The sequence below is a fragment of the Poecilia mexicana genome, unplaced genomic scaffold (assembly GCF_051168715.1).
Source record: "Poecilia mexicana isolate PSO_F unplaced genomic scaffold, ASM5116871v1 scaffold_18, whole genome shotgun sequence".
Taxonomy (NCBI): Eukaryota; Metazoa; Chordata; class Actinopteri; order Cyprinodontiformes; family Poeciliidae; genus Poecilia; species Poecilia mexicana.
In genome coordinates, this window is record NW_028263387.1 from 20,509,217 (window position 1) to 20,534,200 (window position 24,984).

The 24,984-nt window shown below is 37.2% G+C and overlaps 2 protein-coding genes across 2 annotated transcripts; one reads left to right on the forward strand and one right to left on the reverse strand.

Moving 5' to 3' along the window:
• Nucleotides 1-1,377: 1,377 nt before the first annotated feature.
• Nucleotides 1,378-4,544, reverse strand: LOC148154156 (GTPase IMAP family member 7-like). The gene is made up of 4 exons (XM_088015743.1): nt 4,453-4,544; nt 4,029-4,079; nt 2,565-2,690; nt 1,378-2,251 (listed from the first exon to the last, which is right to left on the reverse strand). The coding sequence occupies exons 1-4, from the start codon at nt 4,472-4,474 to the stop codon at nt 1,485-1,487; spliced, it is 966 nt and encodes a 321-aa protein (XP_087871869.1). The 5' UTR covers nt 4,475-4,544; the 3' UTR covers nt 1,378-1,484.
• A 472-nt stretch (nt 4,545-5,016) lies between these two features.
• On the forward strand, nt 5,017-24,837 carry LOC148154157 (interferon-induced very large GTPase 1-like). The gene is given in 14 exon segments (XM_088015748.1): nt 5,017-5,115; nt 5,211-5,316; nt 6,835-7,371; nt 8,066-8,130; nt 8,231-8,345; nt 9,138-9,193; nt 9,572-9,686; nt 10,080-10,138; nt 10,228-10,342; nt 11,135-11,190; nt 11,587-11,701; nt 12,095-12,232; nt 12,234-12,359; nt 19,583-24,837. Coding segments are annotated over 12 exon segments (6,120 nt in total). The 5' UTR covers nt 5,017-5,115; nt 5,211-5,316; nt 6,835-6,848; the 3' UTR covers nt 24,220-24,837.
• Nucleotides 24,838-24,984: the final 147 nt, after the last annotated feature.

The window sequence follows — 24,984 nt, forward strand, 5'->3', positions numbered from 1 at the left end:
TTGTTGAGAAAATAAATTTAAAATAAGCTAGTTTTAAAACTTAACATGTCTTGATTCAAGTGGCCTAATTATAGTTTAAAAATCAGTAACATATTCTGGCTTTTTGACCTTTATGTTACCTGTAGTTACAGCAGATGGTTTGCTAGGATCGTTTGAACTGCCTTTTGTCTGTCGCAAAACAAGAACAGTGGAAGTTCTAGCTTTTCACACTCATCTGTGAGAGGCCGTAAACACTGCAGGGGTTTTAGGCTTCAGATAAGGGGTCAGAGATAGCTCCTGGTTGGATGAGCAAAGATACGCCTTATTTGAATAAATTAAAGAAAAGAAGATAAAACTTTCTACACAGAGTAACAAATTAGATTTTGCTCTTGCAACTTCTCCAAAGACGTCTTTGCTTTTTGTTTGTTGTTTTCATCTTTTGTCTTTTTCTCTCTCAGGTAAATTCATGTGTTCTTTGTGCTCTGAGGTTTCTGATGTTTTGTGATGTGTTTGTCTGGTGATAGTATGCATCTGTCTTGATTAAATGCTGATTATTGTGACGCTGTTATCTCTGCGTGATCTCAGTCTTTGCGCACAGCATTTTCTGAACCCGGTCATAAGAGAGGATTTAACGAGTCAAAAGGTTTTTAAAGTTCAAGAATTTTTCCTCTCTTAACACTGTGCACATTATGTTGTGGATCTAATAAATCAGGATTTTTCTTCTACAACCTTCAAGTAAAAAATGGCTAATGAGTCTCTGTGCTTTTATTCTTTACACTTACCAATGAAGGCCAAGGACAAAATGCTTTGAAAAAGAAAAAAATGCTTTTCTCCTGCCAAAACGTCCACCATGCATCTGCTTCCCTCTCTGATCCTATATAGCAGATTGTCTTGATTCTGACATCTTGCCATAACCTGCTCCAATCTCCACCTCCTCGCATTTGTTTTCAGAGAACAGTGTTCCTAATTTCAGAACCACAATTATTTCTATTGGCTAAACACCAGAAAAATCAAATACTTTTTTCAAACTAAGTTTACATACCTTAAGATTATCATGCCTGTAAATAATTTAACAGGTTAATCACAACATTTGAGTTAAATTGAGGCACACCTGTATTTTATAGTACACAGTAAATTTCCAGCTTTATTTTCCTTATATAAAAGCTATAAACATTATGAGCCAAGATATCAGACAGAGAACTGTGGACCTCCACACCCAATTTTTATTGTTTTATAGATGCTTCAGGGTGCAACATTCACTTATATGCAGAACAAGCACACCTTCCAGGAAGATGACTTTTTTCCCACTCAGAGACGAAAGTGTTTTTGTGCTAAATAACATCAAACAAAATCACCAGACATTGTGACAATATTGGTTGAAACAGGAGTTTTATTAATCAAAGAAATTTACATAATCTGTTTTATTAGAGAAAATTAGAGAACTGAATCAATGAGCAAAATAAATGAGTCTAAACAAGAGTCTCAAAAACTGTGTCATGTGTCCTTCAGTTTAGTTTCAGCGTTTCCTGGTACTGTTTGCACAGTTTGTCATAATCATCACCTTTGGTCATATGCTCTAAAACTTGGCGAACTCTGCTCCCTAAGAAATAATAATATCGTTTCACTTCCTCCAACTCGAACTCCAACTGTTTCTTCACTTGGTCTCGTTCCTCTTGAGTTTCTCTCAGCCGCTTCTCATATTCTGCCTTTACGGCTTTTATTTTCTCCTCCAGTTCCTTCTCATAGAACTGTTTGATTTTTAATTCTCTCTCCTCCAACATCTTCATGGTTTCTTCATAGGTGTCATTTGAGTAGAACTGTCCTCCATTGTCATCGACCATCTTCTGGATCTTCTCCAGCAGAGTCAGAACTTGTCGACGGTCACTAACTTGGAGGTTGTTGAACAGATGGTATCTGTTTCCAGCTTTCTTTAAGATCTCTTGTAATTCAGGTCCAGCATTCTTTATCTTCTGATGAAAGTCTGACTGAACCTCGTCTCCATGGGTGAAGAGGATCAAGGTGTACTTCCAGGCCTCCTCTCCAAAGATTTCCTCCACCTTCATCACAGCCTCTCTTTCCTCGGCTGTAAAGGGTCCAAACCTGATGACCAGTAGAATGGCATGTGGTCCTGGTGCCGTCATGTTGATGCATTTTGAGATTTCTCTCTTCACTGTTTCCTCAGACTGATGGGTGTCAAAGAGACCAGGTGTGTCGACAACAGAAACTGTCCTGCTGAAGACCACTTCTCGTTGTTTGGAGCATTCAGCGGTCTCTGTAGATGGAAAATATCCGTTAACACGTAAAGATTAACAAAAATGGAACTGAATTACATGCAATAGAAATCTGTGTCCAGGGCAGTGGTGCCCAAAGTCGGTCCTCGAGGGCCGGCATCCTGCATGTTTTAGTTCTCTCCATGGTTTAACGCACCTGCATCAAATGATGGCTCGTTAGAGGCCTAAGCAGAACACTGACAAGCTGAAAAGGTTGTTACTACCACCAGGGAGAGAATGAAAGTATGCAGGATGCTGGCCCTCGAGGGCCGACTTTGGGCACCACTGGTCCAGGGTTATATGTTTAATTGTTACCTGAAGAGTGGTTGGTTGGTGCTCTAAAGGCTTCTCTTCCTAGTATGGTATTACCACTGGAGCTTTTTCCTGCACCAGTTTTTCCAACAAGGACTAGTCTTAAGTCTGGAACTGAAGCATCTGAAACTGAAACAACAAAGAATGTGAAATGTATGATACACATTTCTATTCATCCCTTCCTTCATACTTTGTAGAACTTAATCAATTCTCATTTAGATTTAGGTTTGGATTTTGACAGAAACCATTTTAACCAATTACCGTATTCTGCTTTGATCAAATACATTCATTGTTGCTTTCTGCAGGTCATTGTCTAGCTGGAATGTGAACATCCACCTCAGTCCCAAATTTTTATAAGACAGGTTTTTCTTAATGCATGTGTTAGTTTTTTCCCTCAAAACGTTCTTACTGTAGGCCAAAAAATTAAATGTTGGTATCATCCCACCAGAGAACCTTACACATTTTTGTTGTTTCTTCTGTATGACTTGGAACAAACTACAAACATGACTTGTTAACTTGTTATGGACTTCTTTCAACTGCAGGTCCTCTTGAGATAACGTGGGTCGTTTGGCTACTTCTCTCCATCCTGTCAATTTAGGTTGATGCCTTGAAATGATAAATCTGGAGGTGTGCTTTAAACTTCCCATCTTTCTCCCAAACTGTCAGCCTTGTTGCTTCATCTTCATGTAGTTGTTTGTTCACCAATGTTTTTCTGACAAACTGAGACCATCAACAAAGCCTGGATTTACTAAATCATTCTTGGATTGTTGTGGGGAAGCCGGTGCTTATTTCCAGGTGCCATATGATGAGAGGTGGAGTACAACCTGGATAAGTTACCACTCTATCATGGGGTATCAGAGACACCCATTACGTATCAGAAACAAACTTCTTGATTGAATGAAAATATTCTCAATCTGAAATCTGCCTGAGACATTGATAATTTTAAGTTTAACTCTAGATGTTGTTCATGTGGATGCAAAATCATTTTGCTGGTGTCTTTGTCTTGCCCAATGATGGATGAGTCACCTGTCCAGGTGTACCCTGCATCCCTCACAATGAGAGCTGGAAAAGGGAACCATTATAGCAAACTATCGACTACAACAAAATGATGAGCAGTACTTTGACAAAATAGTTTACATACCAAGTTGTTTTCATATTGTCAGTCCTTACCTTGAAGATTTCAGAAACATATGATACACTGGTTAAGGTTGATGACAAAAGTAGGTAAAAATGCACCAACATACATCCTTCCACATTAATGTATAATATTTTAGTATTATCCCATGTGTTTAATACATTTTACATTATTTTATCTCATTCATTGGTTGTAATTTTCAGTACCAGAGTGTTTTTTGTCGTGATGCTGAATATGCTTCGATAAAGATCAAATGCATTAACAGCAATAATATAAAATGTGATTTTAATTTATTTTAAAAATAAAAACTGAAAGTGCAGCCCAAGACAAACCTTTTGGAGGTTCGTCTTTGCTCTTTCTTCTGACCCTTCCCTTAGCGGGGCCTAGAGACAGAAACGGAAGTGATGCATTATTACAATTAATATCATATAGTATTTTCAAATTCCAAATATGTTACACACCAAGGACACCCCTGATGTCAGTAATGAATTTTTTCAATTTCAATGGAGAGGCCACCGAATTGAGAAAGTGAAAGTAACACAATAAAAACTTCGTCAACTGCCTAAACTGACATTTTATCAGGAATGACAACAGAATCTATACATGGTTAGGGACAAAGAGGACGATTAATTTATATTTGAAGTAATCTGATATACTGAACGCGTTTTATTGACTATTCAGAAGTTGTATTAGACCGCTCGCAACGCTTTGGAATAGATTCTTCAGACAAATACATAAAAAGATGAACAAATTCACCTTTTTCTCCACTGTCCGCCATCCGATCAGCAGTCTGTGAAGTTTTATTTCAATAACTTAAAGTTCAGAAATCAGCGACACCTGATCAAGGATTGGCCTTTTCCGATGTTACACCATCAAAATAAAGCAATCTTGATCAGCTATGGCGGAGTATTAGGAATAAGCAATTTAAAAAAAGAAGACAAATTAATCCGTAACTAGTGTCAGTAAAGGAGCTATATATATTTATTTTAAGTGAATACACGTGTGGCTAATCTAATAACACTTCAGTAATTGACTAATAATGTAAAATGTTTCCCCTCTATCTCTATTTCTTTTACTTTAATGAGACTAACTCCAAATATATTTATTCACAAAATATTTTTGCAGGTCATATAGAAGTAAAACACATTTTCTTTTATTTATTTATTTATTTATTTATTTATTTATTTAAAATCAGTCTTACTTACTTTAGATTTTAACAAATTGAATCAATAAAAAGTTTCTGGTTGAACGAGGGATTTTATTTTGAAAGACGTCAGGTAACCTGTTACCTGACGACGGAGGTCCGCTTTTCTTGACAGCAAGTTGTGAGAACTGGATAGACACCTTTTTGGTCCGAGTTGATGTCGAGACATTCTATATTTCAGTAATTTGGCTGAGTTTGTCTCTTTCTATTAAGAGGTAAGTGAGCTGACTGCAGGAGGCATCAGAAGGGATCGAGTCAACCTGGGAGATTTTGTTTTCTCAACATTTCCATGTATGTGTGTTTAAGTCAGGTTAAAAGACGGAGAAATCGAAAGTTTTAAGATGGTGCGTGTTCAGCTCAGACCCAGACTGCGTAGAGAGGAGACACCTTGAGCCTTAATCGTTTGGTGGAAATCAGTAAGTAACAAAGCTCCGCAACTGTCATAACATCGGTGGCTGAAATAACTCCAGTGTGATCAGACAAGGGAAGAGGTTTAAAAATTATAAAAGTTAAAAACATGAGACTGTGTTGCAGGAACAGAATGAGGGGAAAAAAGGTGCCTTTGGCTGGGAGTTACTGACAGACCCGTCTTTAACTGCTCAGTTATTCTGTTACATTCAGTTCAGTTATGTAGATATATCATATGAGATATATCTCCGGTTGCTTGGAATTTTATCTTAAAAGGGAATTCTTGTTTTCTGACTGAAAATGTACATGCATACAGTATTAAAAACCGTATATATGTACGGCAGTAACATAGATGAAATAAATTTTGTAAAATACATTTACAAAATATAAACTACATTTCTTAATGAGAAATGTATTTTGTCATAATAATATAGTTTTAATCTGTCATTTAAAAAAAGCTATTTTAAAATAGTTAGCTATTAAAATAATAGCTATTATAAAAATGTAAGTTTTTATAAAAACACTTTTTTCTATCTTAACTTTAGTCATTTGACTTAGTGCAAAAACTGACTTTTTTATTCAGTTTTTTTCCATTAATCTTTGCAATGCTTTACATTTAAATTGTTTTATATAAATATACTCCAAACATGGGTGTAAATCACGGTCGAGTCTGGGAGGTCCAGACCCCCCCAATCTTGGAAAAGTATAGAATTGTCCCCCCCCCAAAAAAACCAAAACAAACTAAAGAAACCTTTGGTTCTTGAAACAATATCAGTATGAAAAAGCAATATAAACAAAGAACGAAATAAATCTGCCATTCATTTAAGAAAAAAATAAGAATGAATCTTTAGGTCCACCCCAGCATTATTAGAACAATGGTTCAGTCCAACTTGTAGGAGGAGCAACCACAGCTGGGTACAGGCTCTACTGTGGCTCTGCAGCACAAACAAAAATCCTCTAGTAAGTAAAAGACATGTAACACATTTTATTTACTTTCACTTCTCAATATGAAGAAACACATTAACAATAAAAATCAGACTACAGTTTATTTTGTTACTTTGGCTGAATCATGATAGACTGCGTCTTTATGCCTTGGAAATCAAAACTAGCAAAACTGACTATATTGCTTTCATAGACTTAGCTCTTTTTTGTATCAAAGGTAGCCAATATATCCATTATATATGCCTCTCCAACTCTTACTTTAATAAGAAGAGTTTGAAACTGGAGGGGCTGAGTGTTATCGCTAGCCGACAGCTCTGTGTGGAAGCTATGGAGGGACTATTGCAGAGCAGCTGACGGTAAAAAAAAAAAGTATACCTTTATTTCTTATCTTTAAAGTAGAGCCTTTAAAACCACAAAACAAAATCAGAATATTTTTCTAGAAAAGCTCTAGTGCTGAGCCTTAGCAGTAGTGTTTTTCCCTGTTTATGGTTTCCCCCCAAATTAATGAAATGGGATTTCCTCCCTTGACTCTAAAAACAACAAACATAATTTTAAGAATTTCTTTTTTTTTTTTTTCCAAACAGATTGCTGTTCTGTCATGGATCAGAATCTTAACATCGTCCTTCTGGGAAAAACTGGAGTTGGGAAAAGTGCTTCAGCAAACACCATTTTAAGACGAGAAGTGTTTAAGGCGGTGACTAAATATATCTCTGTGGAAACTGGAACTTTGTTTGGGAGACAAATTTCAGTGATAGACACTGCAGACATATTAACATCACAGGAGCAGATTGCAAATGTTCTTCAAAATGTTTTGCGGGACTCCACTCCTTCTCTTTACCTGCTGGTGATCAAAGTTGGTCGTTTCACTGAGGAGGATGAAAAGGCTGTAGAGGCTGTAGAGAGAGTCCTCGGGCCTCAGAGGATGGAAAATTGTTTCCTGCTTTTCACCGGAGGAGATCGTTTAAAGACATCACTAAATGAATATATTTTAGGCTCTACAACCAGTCAACTTCCACAGATTGTTGAGCATTTTTCATGGAGGATCCATCTTTTCAACAATGAAGATGGAGGAGAGGAGCAAGTCAGAGAACTATTGACAAGGACAGGACACATTGAAACAGGTCAGTACAAATTTCAGTCAGATCTTCAGTTTTTCAAATAAACAGTTTCTGGTCATTTTTTATCATTTTGTGAACCTACATGCCTTGATGCTGCTGTTACACCTGAACTTCCTGACTACAGGATAAAAAAGGATATTTCTATTCCTACATTATTCCCAAACATGGAAGCAGAGAAGTCCCAGCTCACAGTTGGACACAACCAAAGATGTTCTGCAATTTGTGGTGTTTTATATTTTGTAATGTTACAAAATATAGAATAGATCAAGAGTATTGAAACCTTTAAGTCTGACAAGAAACTCCAATCACTCAATGAAGAGTCCAGAGTGGCAGAATCTAAGCAGCCATTTCTTTTAGTCATGTCATAAATAGTTTTTCCCCTTTGCCTCCTCATTCTGGCCAATAGAGTATATAGTAAGACACTTGTGATTGATTTTTCAGAGAGATTAATATAGACTATGACTAACGTGTAATCTCAGTCAAATTGAATAAAGGAACCTATTCTAACTGATTATCTATATACAGAAGATTTTCTGCTGCTGATTTTATATTGAAACAAATAAACAATATATTTTTGCACATCAAACTATTAGTGAAAGTGGATATATGCTTTTTGGGATTTTTAGCAAATGGTACTTGGAGCATAGATGAGTCAAAATTTTCGAGATGCAAATAAAAGTCAAAAAAATTTTCTCAGTTTCAGGGAAAGACATAAACAGTCATCAAAAGGATGAGGCTGAATATTCCTCTCCAACAACAAAGGTACACATGAACAAATTAAACATCCAAAATATCAAGAAAATATCAAAATCATTAATACATGTGAAGCTAAACATTAATATTGGTTGTTATTAATATCAAGGAACCCAGCAGTAAAGATGAACCAAAGACTCTTAGTGTAGAGTCAGGAGAGGAGCCTGCTCCACCATGTGATGACTCTGATCCTGACAGTCAACAACCTGGTAGAGATGATAAAGGTCAGTAAGATACATGGAAATACTGGAAGTAAGACGTGCTTTTTCAATTTATTCAGGCATTTTTATTATTCTCCTCATTTCTGTGGTTGCTGTCAGCGCCGCTGTTAGCCAACACTTTGTAGAAGCAAAACAAGTAACTGCAGTCCTTTAGCCAACTTCACCAAGCCAAGGCCAGAGACACAACTGATAGACTTTTAGTATCTGAAACTACGATGAGTAAGGAAACAGAGTCTGGGCCAAACTAAATATAGAAAAAATGAATTATGATCACAACTATTTTAAGTTGAGATTTTAATGGGCTGAGTCTGAGGATAATCCACTGCTACATGGCTGTCTACAAAGCTTCAGCAGTTTTTTTACCTGACGTTAAATGAACTGCTGCCACTGCAGAGTGTTGTTCATACTTTTAGACTGTAAATGCCAAGGCAGCTTAAGCAGCATAGCCTGAGGTGCTAAGCAGAAAGCTATAGCAGATTTATACCATGCAACATCAGTGAAGCAATGAATGGAACATCAAGTATAGCAACTAGCAAAACGTTTACAATAAACACCAATAATGTAGCTGCTGGGCCAGTTGTAGCTTTGCTATGTGAGGACAGACTCGCTCTCCAACACTGAAATCCTCTGCATTAGTTTGTGGTTGCACTGGAATTTAAATAGGGACCACAGAGGAGTTCAAAACTTACATATTTTGATTTTTATTGTGATTTGTCTTTTAGCAACTGGGTCTTGGAGCATAGACAAGTCAAAATGCACCAGATGCAAATGAAAGTCAAAACATTTTTCTTTCAGGAGAAGACATGAACAGTCAACAGGGTGAGGCTGATGAATCCTCTACTACAACGGAGGTACAAGGGACCATATTAAACATCCAAACAGCCAGGCCTGCCGCACGTGCAGCTGGTGCTGTGGCTGCTGTGGGTGGTGCGGCTGCTGCGGCTGCTGTGGGTGGTGCGGCTGCTGCAGCGGCAGTGGTGTTGGGCGTATTCGCCACATGGAAGTTAATGTCCTCGCCGTCGCAGGTTCGATTCCCAGCCTGGTGACCTTTGCCGCATGTCTTCCCCTTCTCTCATTACCCACTTTCCTCTCAACTAACTATCAAATAAAGGCCACTAGAGCCGATAAAACCTTTAAAAAAAAATAACATCCAAAATATCAAGAAAATATCAAAATCATTAATACATATGTGAAGCTTAAGTTTAATATTGGTTGTTATTAATATCAAGGAACCCAGCAGTAAAGATGAACCAAAGACTCTTAGTGGAGAGACAGGAGAGGAGCCTGATCCACCATGTGATGACTCTGATCCTGACAGTCAACAACCTGGTAGAGATGATAAAGGTCAGTAAGATACATGGAAATACTGGAAGTAAGACGTGCTTTTTCAATTTATTCAGGCATTTTTATTATTCTCCTCATTTCTGTTGTTCCGTCCGCCTTAGTAAACACTTTGTTAAGGTTGTATCTTTACCAGCTTTACACATGTAGAGACAGACACATTTTGCTGTGCTCATTTGCTAAACAGCTCCGGCTCAGTCAGATTGGATGTAGCGATTCTGTGAGCATGACTGATGAAGTCTTGTCTAATATTCTCAGATGAAAAAAAGGTTTAGAATGGGTTAAACGCTCTTTGTGACTTTTAGCAACTGGCTCTTGGAGCGATGATGTAGGTCGGTATGAAAGTCAAGAGTTTCCAGATGCAAATAAAAGTCAAAACATTTTTCTCATTTTCAGGGGACGACATAAACAGTCATCAAAAGGGTGAGGTTGAAGATTCCTTTACAACAGCAAAGGTACACAGGCACCCAAAATATCAAGAAAATATCAAAATCATTAATACATGTGAAGCTTAAGTTTAATATTGGTTGTTATTAATATCAAGGAACCCAGCAGTAAAGATGAACCAAAGACTCTTAGTGTAGAGCCAGGAGAGGAGCCTGATCCACCATGTGATGACTCTGATCCTGACAGTCAACAACCTGGTAGAGATGATAAAGGTCAGTAAGATACATGGAAATACTGGAAGTAAGACGTGCTTTTTCAATTTATTCAGGCATTTTTATTATTCTCCTCATTTCTGTGGTTGCTGTCAGCGCCGCTGTTAGCCAACACTTTGTAGAAGCAAAACAAGTAACTGCAGTCCTTTAGCCAACTTCACCAAGCCAAGGCCAGAGACACAACTGATAGACTTTTAGTATCTGAAACTACGATGAGTAAGGAAACAGAGTCTGGGCCAAACTAAATATAGAAAAAATGAATTATGATCACAACTATTTTAAGTTGAGATTTTAATGGGCTGAGTCTGAGGATAATCCACTGCTACATGGCTGTCTACAAAGCTTCAGCAGTTTTTTTACCTGACGTTAAATGAACTGCTGCCACTGCAGAGTGTTGTTCATACTTTTAGACTGTAAATGCCAAGGCAGCTTAAGCAGCATAGCATGAGGTGCTAAGCAGAAAGCTATAGCAGATTTATACCATGCAACATCAGTGAAGCAATGAATGGAACATCAAGTATAGCAACTGGCAAAACGTTTACAATAAACACCAATAATGTAGCTGCTGGGCCAGTTGTAGCTTTGCTATGTGAGGACAGACTCGCTCTCCAACACTGAAATCCTCTGTATTAGTTTGTGGTTGCACAGGAATTTAAATAGGGACCACAGAGGAGTTCAAAACTTACATATTTTGATTTTTATTGTGATTTGTCTTTGAGCAACTGGGTCTTGGAGCATAGACAAGTCAAAATGCACCAGATGCAAATGAAAGTCAAAACATTTTTCTTTCAGGAGAAGACATGAACAGTCAACAGGGTGAGGCTGATGAATCCTCTACTACAACGGAGGTACAAGGGACCATATTAAACATCCAAACAGCCAGGCCTGCCGCACGTGCAGCTGGTGCTGTGGCTGCTGTGGGTGGTGCGGCTGCTGCGGCTGCTGTGGGTGGTGCGGCTGCTGTGGGTGGTGCGGCTGCTGCAGCGGCAGTGGTGTTGGGCGTATTCGCCACATGGAAGTTAATGTCCTCGCCGTCGCAGGTTCGATTCCCAGCCTGGTGACCTTTGCCGCATGTCTTCCCCTTCTCTCATTACCCACTTTCCTCTCAACTAACTATCAAATAAAGGCCACTAGAGCCAATAAAACCTTTAAAAAAAAATAACATCCAAAATATCAAGAAAATATCAAAATCATTAATACATATGTGAAGCTTAAGTTTAATATTGGTTGTTATTAATATCAAGGAACCCAGCAGTAAAGATGAACCAAAGACTCTTAATGTAGAGCCAGGAGAGGAGGCTGCTCCACCATGTGATGACTCTGATCCTGACAGTCAACAACCTGGTAGAGATGATAAAGGTCAGTAAGATACATGGAAATACTGGAAGTAAGACGTGCTTTTTCAATTTATTCAGGCATTTTTATTATTCTCCTCATTTCTGTTGTTCCGTCCGCCTTAGTAAACACTTTGTTAAGGTTGTATCTTTACCAGCTTTACACACGTAGAGACAGACACATTTTGCTGTGCTCATTTGCTAAACAGCTCCAGCTCAGTCAGATTTTGTGTAGCGATTCTGTGAGCATGACTGATGAAGTCTTGTCTAATATTCTCAGATGAAAAAAAGGTTTAGAATGGGTTAAACGCTCTTTGTGACTTTTAGCAACTGGCTCTTGGAGCGATGATGTAGGTCGGTATGAAAGTCAAGAGTTTCCAGATGCAAATAAAAGTCAAAACATTTTTCTCATTTTCAGGGGACGACATAAACAGTCATCAAAAGGGTGAGGTTGAAGATTCCTTTACAACAGCAAAGGTACACAGGCATCCAAAATATCAAGAAAATATCAAAATCATTAATACATATGTGAAGCTAAACATTAATATTGGTTGTTATTAATATCAAGGAACCCAGCAGTAAAGATGAACCAAAGACTCTTAGTGAAGAGCCAGGAGAGGAGCCTGCTCCACCATGTGATGACTCTGATCCTGACAGTCAACAACCTGGTAGAGATGATAAAGGTCAGTAAGATACATGGAAATACTGGAAGTAAGACGTGCTTTTTCTATTTATTCAGGCATTTTTATTATTCTCCTCATTTCTGTGGTTGCTGTCAGCGCCGCTGTTAGCCAACACTTTGTAGAAGCAAAACAAGTAACTGCAGTCCTTTAGCCAACTTCACCAAGCCAAGGCCAGAGACACAACTGATAGACTTTTAGTATCTGAAACTACGATGAGTAAGGAAACAGAGTCTGGGCCAAACTAAATATAGAAAAAATGAATTATGATCACAACTATTTCAAGTTGAGATTTTAATGTGTTGAGTCTGAGGATAATCCACAGTGATTCTTGTGAATAGGGACAAAATGGGTTTTAATTTTCCCAATTTTTTATTTTTTTTATTATTCCTCAACCTAATGTATGCAAATATGACAAATAATGTTTAAGAAATGTAAAGATGCTAAGGTGCAGGCTCCCACTTGCAACATTTTTTTAAAAATTACATTTTAATCAGCCTGACCCAGAACTTTGTCATCACCATCTGACAAAAATGAATATAAAATATTTTTAATGATCCTATTAGTGACATTTTTACTCAGTTTTATAGACAAATGCTACTCAAGACACAAAAGAAATATTATTTAAAACAAAAAACAACAAAAACTCCATCTGACGGAGTTGACACAGAACTGAAGGCGGTGACAAACTAGTGAGAAAAAAGAAAAACTTGATACATGTGAAGTAATGCAATTTATGTAAAATACATTAAAATGAATTAATTGCACATTTAAGTGAGATTTGTCAACAATTTCACTGAAAGAGTCAGAAAAACTCTGATGGAGTTGAGGAAAAGCCAAACTACCTCAATTTATATGATGTTATTCTGAAGGAGGCCATATTGTAGCTCATCAGGTCCATGAAATCTTTACAGTTTACTAAAATTAAGCGTTGAGATGATAAAGGTCAGTAAAATACATTTGAAAATCAAAGTCATTGTAAGACCTGTTCTCAGTTTTTGTTATTATCACAACTACCCAGAATCAGCCTTTTGTAGAGCCACATTTTGGGGTGTGTCTCTACCAGCTTTGCATATCTAGAAAAAGACGTTTGTTAATTCATCTTTTCAAAATGACTCAAGCTCAGTTAGACTGGACATAGTGCATCTGTGAACATCAATTATAAAGTTTTGTCTCATATTCTCAATGGAAATCAGATCTGTACAGTCATGTCCAAAAGTTTTGAGGATGATTTGAATGTTAATTTTTACAAAGTCTACTGCTTCAGTTTTTATAATGGCAATTTGCATAAACTCCAGAATGTTATAATGACTGATCAGCTTAACAGCAATTAATTGCAAAGTCAATATTTGCCTAGAAAATGAACTTTATCCCCCAAGACACATTTCAACTTCATTGCAGCCCTGCCTTAAAAGCAGGGCCGTGCAGAGACCACTAAAGGGGCAGGTGCTCAAAAAAAAAAAGGGCGCATCTTACTGCATTCTATGACAGAATATTAACAAAGTCACACAGCTTTCAGAGTTTAATAAACAATGATAAATTACAAAATTGTGAAATATACAATCAAAGCTAAGGTAAATCTCTCTACAGAGCATACAACTATGCATATGTAAGATATTTTATTAGTAATTTCTTTCTGCACGTCTATTTTGTTTTAGGAAAGTATTGCAATATTCAAACCCGCAATTTAGGAAGATATGTAAATCAGAGCTGGTGGTTTAGCTCTGATTTACATATTTTGTCTTTACAGAATTACACTATTAAAAATATAAACAAGGGCACAATGCAACCTTTTAGTGGACTGTAATCTATAAAAAAAAGAGCTACACTTGCAGTGGAGATGAAGATGGTCCATTCAGGAAAGCAGAGCTGCATCAAACTTTAACGTGGAACTGCAGAAAAAAACAAAAGCAAAAATTGAATTGTTAATGCATGTCACTATGGGAAAAGCCTACTGAGTTTTGCTTACAACTTTTTTAAACATTTAAATCACACATTTGTCTCATGAAGTGATTTTTTTTTTTTTGCAAAACAAACTTATTTGTGCATGTCAGAAATCTTTTCTTGATATTCTAAGTTTTTGTTTGACTCAAAGTTTTGCTTGTGATTCTCACATGACGTCGTGGGCAGGAGCCAAAATCGCAACAAAATATTTCTGATGTGTGCAAATAAAAGTTTATGTTTGGCAAATAACTTCTTAAGTTCACAAGACAAAAATTAGTTATTTAATTTTAAAAAAGTTTTTTAAACAAAAGAATTTGTTTTTAAAAAAGAAATCATTATAATTCCAAAAGTTTTGATTACAATTTTATTTTACTTAACTTAGTTAGTTTATTTTTTCCCATTGAATAATTGGAGCAAAAATTTAACTACATACTCTGCAAACCCTAAACTTAAAGTCTGGGTTGAGTTTTTTCCCCTTCATTAATGACATACATTATATATATCATGGTAATTCAGGGTGAGTTATTTTTAAGTCTAAATGAATATCCTTGTTGGACTTTTATTTAAGTGCTATTTTCTTTCAAGACACATTTACCTAACGCCAGAATAAATGCGATGTACATTATGCAGCAAAGGAAATTAGAAGATCGGACATTATGGAGATGATAAGTTTTGCCTCGTACACAGGGAAGAAGCTTTTTAGTTATCTAGCTTTGCTAGCAAAGTCGTAGCTAGCAGTTAGCTAATAGCACAACAACAGCAGCCTAATGTCTGTATGATAAAAATACTGAATCGATAGATAAGAACAGTTTTTCCTCACCTGGCTGTCTCCTCCCGCTCAGTGGTTCTTCAGAGAAAAGCAGACGCAGAGGCCTGTCAGTGTCTGTTGTGTTTCTTTACCTCTCTGCTTAAACCGCGACTCCATGCTGAAGCAGAAACAATACTTTCAACGTTTTCCGTCATCTGACAAGTAGTCTACTCCACTTTATTCACCAAAAACGTTTATATATATATATATATATATATATATATATATATATATATATATATATATATATGAGAGAGAGAGAGCAGAGCTTGCTCAGGAATATATATAATTCACCAAAAACTGTTCTGTAATCTGCAACGTTCGCTATGCTGAGCTCCAGTTAGCCGCCTTATCTAACTGCGCGAGAGGCAACTGCGTCATGCGTCACGGGTAAAAGGTCAAAGGTAACAAGGTGACCGGAAGGCTTATTATGTTGTACAAAAAAAAAATAAAATAAATAAAATAATTTACATGTACATGTAGTACATGTTATTATGTGTCAGAAGAGGGCTTTGAAAATAATAATACCAACAAAAAAAAAAAAAAAAAAAAAAAAATTGACCAAAAGGGCACTTTGGGGCAAGGAGCAAAAAGGGCAGGTGCTCAAGCACCCCCAGCCCCCCCCTCTGCACGTGCCTGCTTAAAAGGACCAGCTAACATCATTTCAGTGATTGCTCCATTAACACAGGTGGGTGTTGATGAGGACAGGGCTGGAGATCAATCTGTCATGATTAAGTAAGAATGACACCACTGGACACTTTAAAAAGAGGCTGGTGCTTGGCATCATTGTTTCTCTTCTGTGAACTATGGTTATCTCTAAAGAAACACGTGCAGTCATCGTTGCACTGCACAAAAATGGCCAAACAGGGAAGAATATCGCAGCTAGAAAGATTGCACCTCAGTCAACAATGTATTGCATCATCAAGAACTTCAAGGAGAGAGGTTCCATTGTTGCCAAAAAGGCTCCAGGGCGCCCAAGAAAGACCAGCAAGCACCAGGACCATCTCTTAAAAGTGTTTCAGCTGCGGGATTGGGCTACCAGCAGTGCAGAGCTTGCTCAGGAATGGCAGCAGGCAGGTGTGAGTGCATCTGCATGCACTGTGAGGCGGAGACTCTTGGAGCAAGGAAAAACATCAGGGACAGACTGATATTCTGCAAAAGGTGCAGGGAGTGGACTGCTGAGGACTGGGGTAAAGTCATTTTCTCTGATGAATCCCCTTTCCGATTGTTTGGGACATCTGGAAAACAGCTTGTTCGGAGAAGACGAGGTGAGCGCTGCCACCAGTCTCGTCTCATGCCAACTGTAAAGCATCCTGAAACCATTCATGTGTGGGGTTGCTTCTCAGCCAAGGGAGTCGGCTCTCTCACAGTCTTGCCTAAAATCACAGCCATGAATAACGGATGGTACCAGAATGTCCTCCGAGAGCAACTTCTCCCAGCTGTCCAAGAGCAGTTTGGTGATGAACAATGCCTTTTCCAGCATGATGGAGCACCTTGCCATAAAGCAAGGTGATAACTAACTGGCTCAGGGAACAAAACATAGAGATTTTGGGTCCATGACCTGGAAACTCCCCAGATCTTAATCCCATTGAAAACTTGTGGTCAATCATCAAGAGACGGGTGGACAAACAAAAACCTTGGAATTCTGACAAAATGCAAGCATTGATTGTGCAAGAATAGACTGCCATCCGTCAGGATTTGGTCCAGAAGTTGATTGAGAGCATGTCAGGGAGAACTGCAGAGGTCCAGAAGAAGAGGGGTCAACACTGCAAATACTGACTTTCTGCATTAACTCATTATAACTGTCAATAAAAGCTTTTGTTACTCATAATATGATTGCATTTGTATTACTGTATGTGATGAAAACATCTGACATATACTAATGTAAGTCTTAAATTGTATGAGAATGATATAGAAAGGATAGATCAAATTAAATATTTAGGAATTTGGTTTGACAAAAAACTTACATGGAAAATACATATAAGAAAAATAATTGAGAAAAGTAAAAAAATCCTAACTATAATGAGATGTTTAAGAGGTAAAGATTGGGGAGCTGATAGGAAGGTATTATAAACAATATACATAGGACTAATTAGATCAGTAATTGATTACGGATGTATTGTATATAATTCAGTTTCTAATAGTTCACTAAAAGAAATAGATAGAATACAATATCAGGCTTTAAGAATTTGTTGCGGAGCAATGAAAACAACCCCAGTATCAGCTTTACAAGTTGAAATGGGTGAGATGCCACTGGAGTTCAGAAGAAAACAACTAGCCATAAATTATTGGGCAAATGTTAAAGGACATAAGGAAAATTATCCTCCAAAGGTTATGTTACAACCTTGTCAATAAACAGTTAAAAGTAAGAAAATTAATAGTTTTGGATGTATTATAAATAGTGAGATAGGAATAAATCATTATTTAATTAGTCCTGTGGTGAGTATTCCTGATACTCCACCTTGGTGAAGTCCTCACGTGGATCAATGTTTTTAATGTTCTTATCTTTACTTTTAATAATGTTTTTATTTTTTTTAATCTTTTTTAAAATCTCTTTCTTACTGTTTATTCTGTTTTTATTTTCATTTTAATTATGTAAAGCACTTTGAAATGCCTTGCTGCTGAAATGTGCTATACAAATAACATTTGATTGATTGATTGATTAAGTGGAAAGGCTGAAGTTGATTTAAGCTTATTGGAAAAAGGCAGACAAAGAAAAAAGAGGTGGAAAGGTATATAAAGAAAGAATATGCTGAGTATTTACAAGTATATACAGATGCGTCTAAATTGTTAAATGATAAAATTGGAATAGCATTTATAATTCCAGACTTAAATATTATGAAAAATAAAAGAGTAACAGATAGATTGACAGTTTACACGGGTGAGGTAATGGCTATATTAATGGCTCTAAAATGGAGTGAGGAAATGAGAAAGAAGGAAATATTGATTTGTTCAGATTCAAGTAGTGCATTAATAAGTATTTTAGAACAGAATTCAGAAACAAGACAAGATATCATATTGGATATTAATCAATCAATTTTTAGAATGAAAAAATATGGATCCCAGGTTAAGTTAATTTGGATTCCTGCTCATATTGGAATAGTAGGAAATGAGTTGGCAGATAAATTTGCTAAGAGTGCAGCAAAAAGGGATAATGTTGAGGTTAATGTCAAAATAAGCAAAAATGAGGTCAAAAGTATAAGTAAAATATATATTGAAAAGAAATGGCAGGAACTATGGGATAGAGAGGAAATGCAAGATTTTATTATAGCACTCAAAAAAAGTAGGGGAATGTAGGGAAGGTAATAGGAATAAAAGAGAAGAGGTTGTTATATCCAGATTAAGGTTTGGGCATACAGGGTTAAATAGTACTTTGAAAATAATTAATAAACATAGTACAGGTTTGTGTAGTTATTGTGGAGAGTCAGAAACAGTGCAGCATATTTTTCTAGAATGTAATAAGTATAGTCAGGAAAGAGAGGTGGTAATCAGAGAGTTAAATAGAAATAAAAATAAATTGGATATTAAAAATTTGCTGCAAAAATTGTCTGAGGATATAGTATTTAACAGCATTTTTAGTTTTCTTAGGAAGTCAGGTATTATGGGAAGATTATAGTGGTAGGACATCTAATCTATACTCCAGTCTGTAAGGTGGCGGTAATGCACCTGTAAGTATAAGTTGTTTGCCAACCACCATTAAACAAAAACAAGAAGAAGACATTGTGGTTGTTGCTGCTGAGACCCTAGGCCACTGTGAAGCAGGGTTGTCTGTTAAATGTAGAAAAACCCAGTGGGATTGCACAGTTTCTCTGCCTCATGTCTCCTACTTACTCCAGCTGCTAAGGGCCATTCTAACAATGCGTTTTTCCTTTCTCTTTGCAAATCAGCTCCAGCTCAGTCAATTTAAATTTAGATAATCTGTGAACATGATTTATTGTCTTGTCTAATTTTTTCTGTTGAAATAAGGTCTTTGGACATTTAGCCAAATTCACCAAGTCTATGCTAGATATAAAATGGACAGATTTTTAGTACCTGAAGTTATGGTCAGTAAGCAGCTAATGTCTGGGTCAAGCAAAATGCTGAAAAGAGAAAGGATGTGTGACCAGGACTCGACGTTATGGCAGAAAAACTTATAATTGTTTAACGGAATCGTATAATTTTTAATACTATTTAATACTTTGTTCAAATTAGCAAACAAAACTGTGTGCTGATTTGTGTTGGTCTGTCCCACAAAATCCTAGTGAGATATAATGAATTTTTTTTTTTGTACTTTGTAAAATGTTAAAAAGGTTTAAGGGGTATGAATACTTTTGCTTGACCTCTATTGCATTACCTCTGTTTAATATATCTGTGGTTTTGGACTTACTGTTAAAACTTAGCAAACAGTATAATTACAATTTTAAAGTCATGAAAATGAATTCTGATTTATTGTTTTTGACTAAAATGAGATAACAGGCTTTTTTTATATAACCAGGGTCTGACCTGGAGGATCTTTTGGAGAATCTGGGTTTGGATCAGTTCTACAAGGAGAAACTGTCACTCAGGAAGATACTGGAGATCAAAGAGAAGACCATCAATGATGAGCCTCCAAAGTGTAAATCAGATCTTCCATGGTATTTTTTAAAGAAACTAATGATGGGGAATGTAACAGCTAGAAAGATAAAATGCACATCAACTTCTGAGTCTAACAGTGATGATAGATTAGATACTATTGAGTCTGATTCTGATGAACTTCTTGACAGTCCAAAAGAGGATGACTCTCTAAATCCTCTTGATATAATCACTGCTCTCTTTTTGTGTTCTGATGGGTTTGTTCATCAAGAACTGGCTCTAAAAATGTCCATGTGTCAGTTCTCTGTTCCTCTGCTGCTTCCTTACTGTGATACACAGCAGTGCACCCTCATGCTGTGGGCCATGAGAGACATTGTTAAGAAGTACAGACCTTCAGATCTTTCAGAATCAAAAGGCTTCATAGAAGAAAGAATAGTTCTTTCTGAACTTCCAATGATCTCATTTGTGAGACTGGGTGAGTGCTCTCTGTCCAAATCAGAGATCCTCAATAAACTTTTAAACAACCCAAATGACACCTTTGTTCACCGTGACATGGAGTGTGGAGACATTCAGAGAAGAATATCCAATGGACTGACTGAAATGACCTGGTACCTTCCCCGTGGAAACAAAAACATGGACATCTTCAGTGAACCAGTTGCTATAGCTAACCTTCGTGGAGACATTGCTTCATTTGAAACACAATTCTCCTTTTTGTGTCAGACATCTGTTGCAGTTTTTGTTTTCTTTGACCAGCTGGACTCTGAGTGCAAACTGCTGATGAACAGAAACCACAAAGCTCAGATCTTCTTAGTGGGAAACCAACAGAGCAAAAACTTCAGAGTTGATTCAATAAAGCAACTGGTAACCAGTCTGGGCTTGACTGAAAACAACATTATAATAAAGACAAAACAGAGAAACAGTGCAGATTTTGTTAAACTATTGAGAAAACAGGTCAGTGATGTAGTTAATAACTCACTACAGAGGAAGATGTCAGTAGAGCAGATGGCTGATGTTGCACATGAACTGGGAATCATAGTTGATGAAGATTCTCCAGAGTGTCAGGATGGAAAGAAGAAAGCAGATGAAATCACTGCAGAGATTAAAGACATAGTGAAATATAAAGATGATCAACTTCCTTTACAAGGTCAAATATGGAAGGAACTGACTTGTTTGGAAAAAGAAGAATTTCGTCTTCAAAAAGTTGGTTCTGAAAATATAGAAAATTATAAATGCAACCTTGAGAAAGAGAGAAAAGAACTGAGGAAAGAACAAAATGCTTATGGGATGTCCAAAGCAATGTCCTGCTTCATTCATGCAATATCCAGCCCAGAATCAGAAAGGCGCTACTTCCTGAAATGGATGAGAATAAATCTTGATAACCAGTCTCGCATAAAACTGTCTAACCTGAGGGAAATGTACAAAAAGAAGTGTTGGGAATCTAAAAACAAACAGGAGATCAAAGAAATCGACCAACAACTTTCCAGCAGCTCACTGGGAGTTGAGCACTTCTTCCGTGAAATGGGTCAGATCTATGAAGCTTCTCTTTACCTTCCAGAAACAGATCTATCACGTCAACAACTGCAACATCTGCCCAAACTCTGTGCTCAGTTGTTGCTGGATGGATTTCCTCTTGAGCTTGTAGATGGAGATGCTTCCAACATTCCTCTCAGATGGGTGAGTGATGTTCTCTCTCAGCTCAATGACTTGGTGTCTCCAAAGAACAAGATCCTGGTCGTCACAGTTCTTGGAGTTCAGAGCACAGGGAAGTCCACTCTCCTTAACACCATGTTTGGAGTCCAGTTTGCAGTCAGCAGTGGTCGATGCACTAGAGGTGCCTTCATGCTGCTCATCAAAGTCAATGAAGACTTCAAGAAAGTTCTCAACTGTGACTTCATGGTGATCATCGACACTGAAGGCTTAAAGTCACCAGAGCTAGCACAGCTGGACAACAGCCATAAGCATGACAATGAGCTGGCAACACTTGTTGTTGGTCTGAGTGACATCACCATTATCAATATTGCAATGGAGAATTCAACAGAGATGAAAGACATCCTCCAGGTAGTGGTGCATGCTTTCCTCAGGATGAAGGAGGTTGGCAAAAAGCCTCAATGTCAGTTTGTTCACCAGAACGTTTCTGATGTTTCAGCCCATGAGAAGAACCTGAGAGACAGGAAGCTGCTGTTAGAACAGCTGGATGAGATGACCCAGGCAGCAGCTAGAATGGAGAAGAAAGAGAAGAACAAGAGCTTCACTGATGTGATGGAGTATAATCCAGACACTGGGAAATGCTACATTCCTGGACTCTGGAATGGAAACCCACCAATGGCTCCAGTCAATGCAGGATACAGTGAGGCTGTCTATGAACTCAAGAAAAACATCATCCAACAGCTGGGAAAGTGTGGGTCAACTTCTAATAACATCTTGGAGTTCAGAGAGTGGATGACCAGCCTGTGGAACGCAGTAAAACATGAAAACTTCATCTTCAGCTTCAGAAACAGCCTGGTGGCTGATGCTTACATGAGGCTCTGCACAGAGTACAACCAATGGGAGTGGGAGTTCAAAAAGGAAATGTACAGCTGGGTCACCAAAGCAGAAACAAGGATTTCCAATTTTGGTTCATTTTCTGAAATGTCTGACATGAAAGAATTCATCACTGAGTTGAAAAGTGAAGCAACCACAGAGCTGATCAAGTGGGAGACAAAGATCCTTGATAATCTGAAGAAATACTTTGAGCAGCCAGAAGGTCATGTTAATCTGGTTGAAGGATACAGAGAGGAATTCTCCAACAGCATAAAGAGTCTTAGACGACAAACTGAAAGATCAGTGTTCAACCAGATCACAGCAGCAGCTGATATTAAAGAGGGAATGAAAGAACTCGACAAATTCAGGGCCACTTATACAGAAAAAATTGAAAAAGCAGTTTGTGCTTTAATTGATGAATGTCGTAAGAAAAAAATTAAAATGACAGATGAAGATCTTGATAAACATTTTGATAAGATGTGGACTGAAACTCTGATAACCTTGTCTGTCTCAGAACAACAGACTTTAAATATCTTCACCAGTGTGTTCCATGAGTTGCGAACAAATCTGTCTCCCAATGTAAGCTGGTTGACAGATTTCATCTCCCAGCTGAATAAAAAAAGCCTCAAAGACTGTGGACCGGAGCCTTTTATATATACACCCAAGGCATCAAATAAAGGGACAGATCAAATAAAGGCAAGACAACAAATCGCTGACAGCATCATATCTGCTTGCAGTGACTATGTTACTGATAAAATCAAGAGAAAAACTAATTATCATGATACTCACATCCAGGAGATCCTTCGCATCATTGATGAGAAACTGAACAAAGCTGATGTTGACGCTGACATTAAGTTTGAAGTGTCTCTGAAACAACACATCTGTGGATCTGCAGCCAGGGAGTTTCAGAAAATGCATGAAGATTTCATCCAAGAAAATGATCCTTATAAATGTCTGCAGAAAAACAAGGAAAAGTTTTGTGCAGATTTCAAAGATGTGTTTCAAGAAAGAGACCAATGCCAGAAGAAAGCTGAAGAATTCACTAACCAAAGTCTGAAACCTGCTGTTGAAGATTTCATCTATCGTCATCTTGGTCTTGATATTGTTGATAAAATGCTTACAAGAAAAGAGTTCAGCTCACGAAAGTCCTTCCAGTATTCAATTTTACTGACTCTGATTTCAAAGTGTGACTTCAAAAGCTTTCTGAGCTACATTCGTTCATATGAAGATTATGTAAAATCATGGATATCTGGGAGAATTAGGGAGAGTTTCTCCTCTGGGTCTACAATTTATGAGTTAGAGGACAAACATCTTAAGTCCTGCATTGACCACATAAATGCTGCCATTAAAAAGGCAAAAGGAGAAAACACCAATAGTCTGAAGACATTTGTTGTAAAGATCTGTAAAGAACTTGATAAACTGCATATTTCCCCGGATTCCATTGATTCCTTCATGGTTCTGAACAATGCTGATCAGGAACAGTTTGCTCACTGGCTGAATGTGTGTGTGGAGGAAATGACAGAAGCTCTTAGAGAAAAGTTTAAAAACACAAAGTTTGACACAAAACTCTCACGGCTCCACGTGAAACCAGAGAATGAGCTTTTCACTAGAGTGATTGGTTGTGGCAAACAGTGTCCATTCTGCAAAATATCCTGTGATGCAGGTGGAGAAAAACACACTCAACACTTTGCTTCCCTGCATCGACCAAATGGTTTAGGTCAGTACAGGTGGGATGAGTCAAAAAAACTACAGACTGAAATCTGCTCTTCTCTTGTTATCAGTGACCTACGTTTTCGTTGCAGTGCCACAAATGGTGAATACCATCCTTGCAAAGAATATAAGAATATTTTCCCAGACTGGGATATTCAACCAGACGTGAGCCTTGAGGCGTCAGATTATTGGAAATATGTGATGGCCAAATACAACAAGGAATTTGCCAAAGCATATGATGCAGAGCCTGCTGACATTCCTGCTGGTTGGAAGAGAATCACAATAGAACAGGCAAAGGAAAGTCTAAAGGAGTCATTCAATATCAAGTGAAATTATAACTTGTTTAGTTGTAAGAATACAACTGCTACATGCATCCCTTTGATGTTTTTTATTTGAAAACCCACTTGATTAACACTTGGGTCTCATCAAAAACAAAATAAAATGCTGAAGTCTGTTTTGCATTAGCTCCTTATTTTCATCTTTGATCATTTATCATTTTGCCATTGTTTTCTTTTATTTATTTTTATTTGCAAATGTTCTTGTCTGAAAAAATGCACTTGTTGAAAAATCATCTGGATGTGCTTCTACATTGGATGGATATTTGCATAGTTCAGTAAAAACTAATCTTACAATTTTGATTTGATGTAATAAACTGTTTGCTGATGTTACATGGTTGTTGAGCAGAGTGGTTGCTGCAGAGTTGATTACTTGACACACTCTGCTGAGTTTCTTTAATTTTTTTTTTCTAAATTAAATACTAAATTGAAACATAACTAGTGATTTATAAGCTGGGTCAAAATTAGAATATGTACACATTTTTGAACCTGTCTATATGATGTGGTTTCATTGATTATGTATAACAGGATCTATTTTGTATTCTAAAATGACTTGAGACGGCATTTATTGTGAACAAGCACCATACTAATAAAATTAATTGAGTTTGACAAATTATTTGTCTGATTAGTTATTTTTTGTTGAATGGATGCAAACGGGAAAAAAATGAAACTTACAGGTTCAAAAATTTATTTTTTAGTAATTCCATCACCAAATGAAAGACGTTACATAGATTAATTAGATGACTGATGTTTTAGCATC

Coding starts and splice junctions, on each gene's coding strand:
- LOC148154156 (XM_088015743.1), bottom strand. CDS start 4,474: ATGGCGGACAGTGGAGAAAAAG. Junction 2,691..4,028: donor CAAAGACGAACCTCCAAAAG/GTTTGTCTTGGG, acceptor TTGTTGTTTCAG/TTTCAGATGCTTCAGTTCCA. Junction 2,252..2,564: donor ACCAACCAACCACTCTTCAG/GTAACAATTAAA, acceptor TTCCATCTACAG/AGACCGCTGAATGCTCCAAA.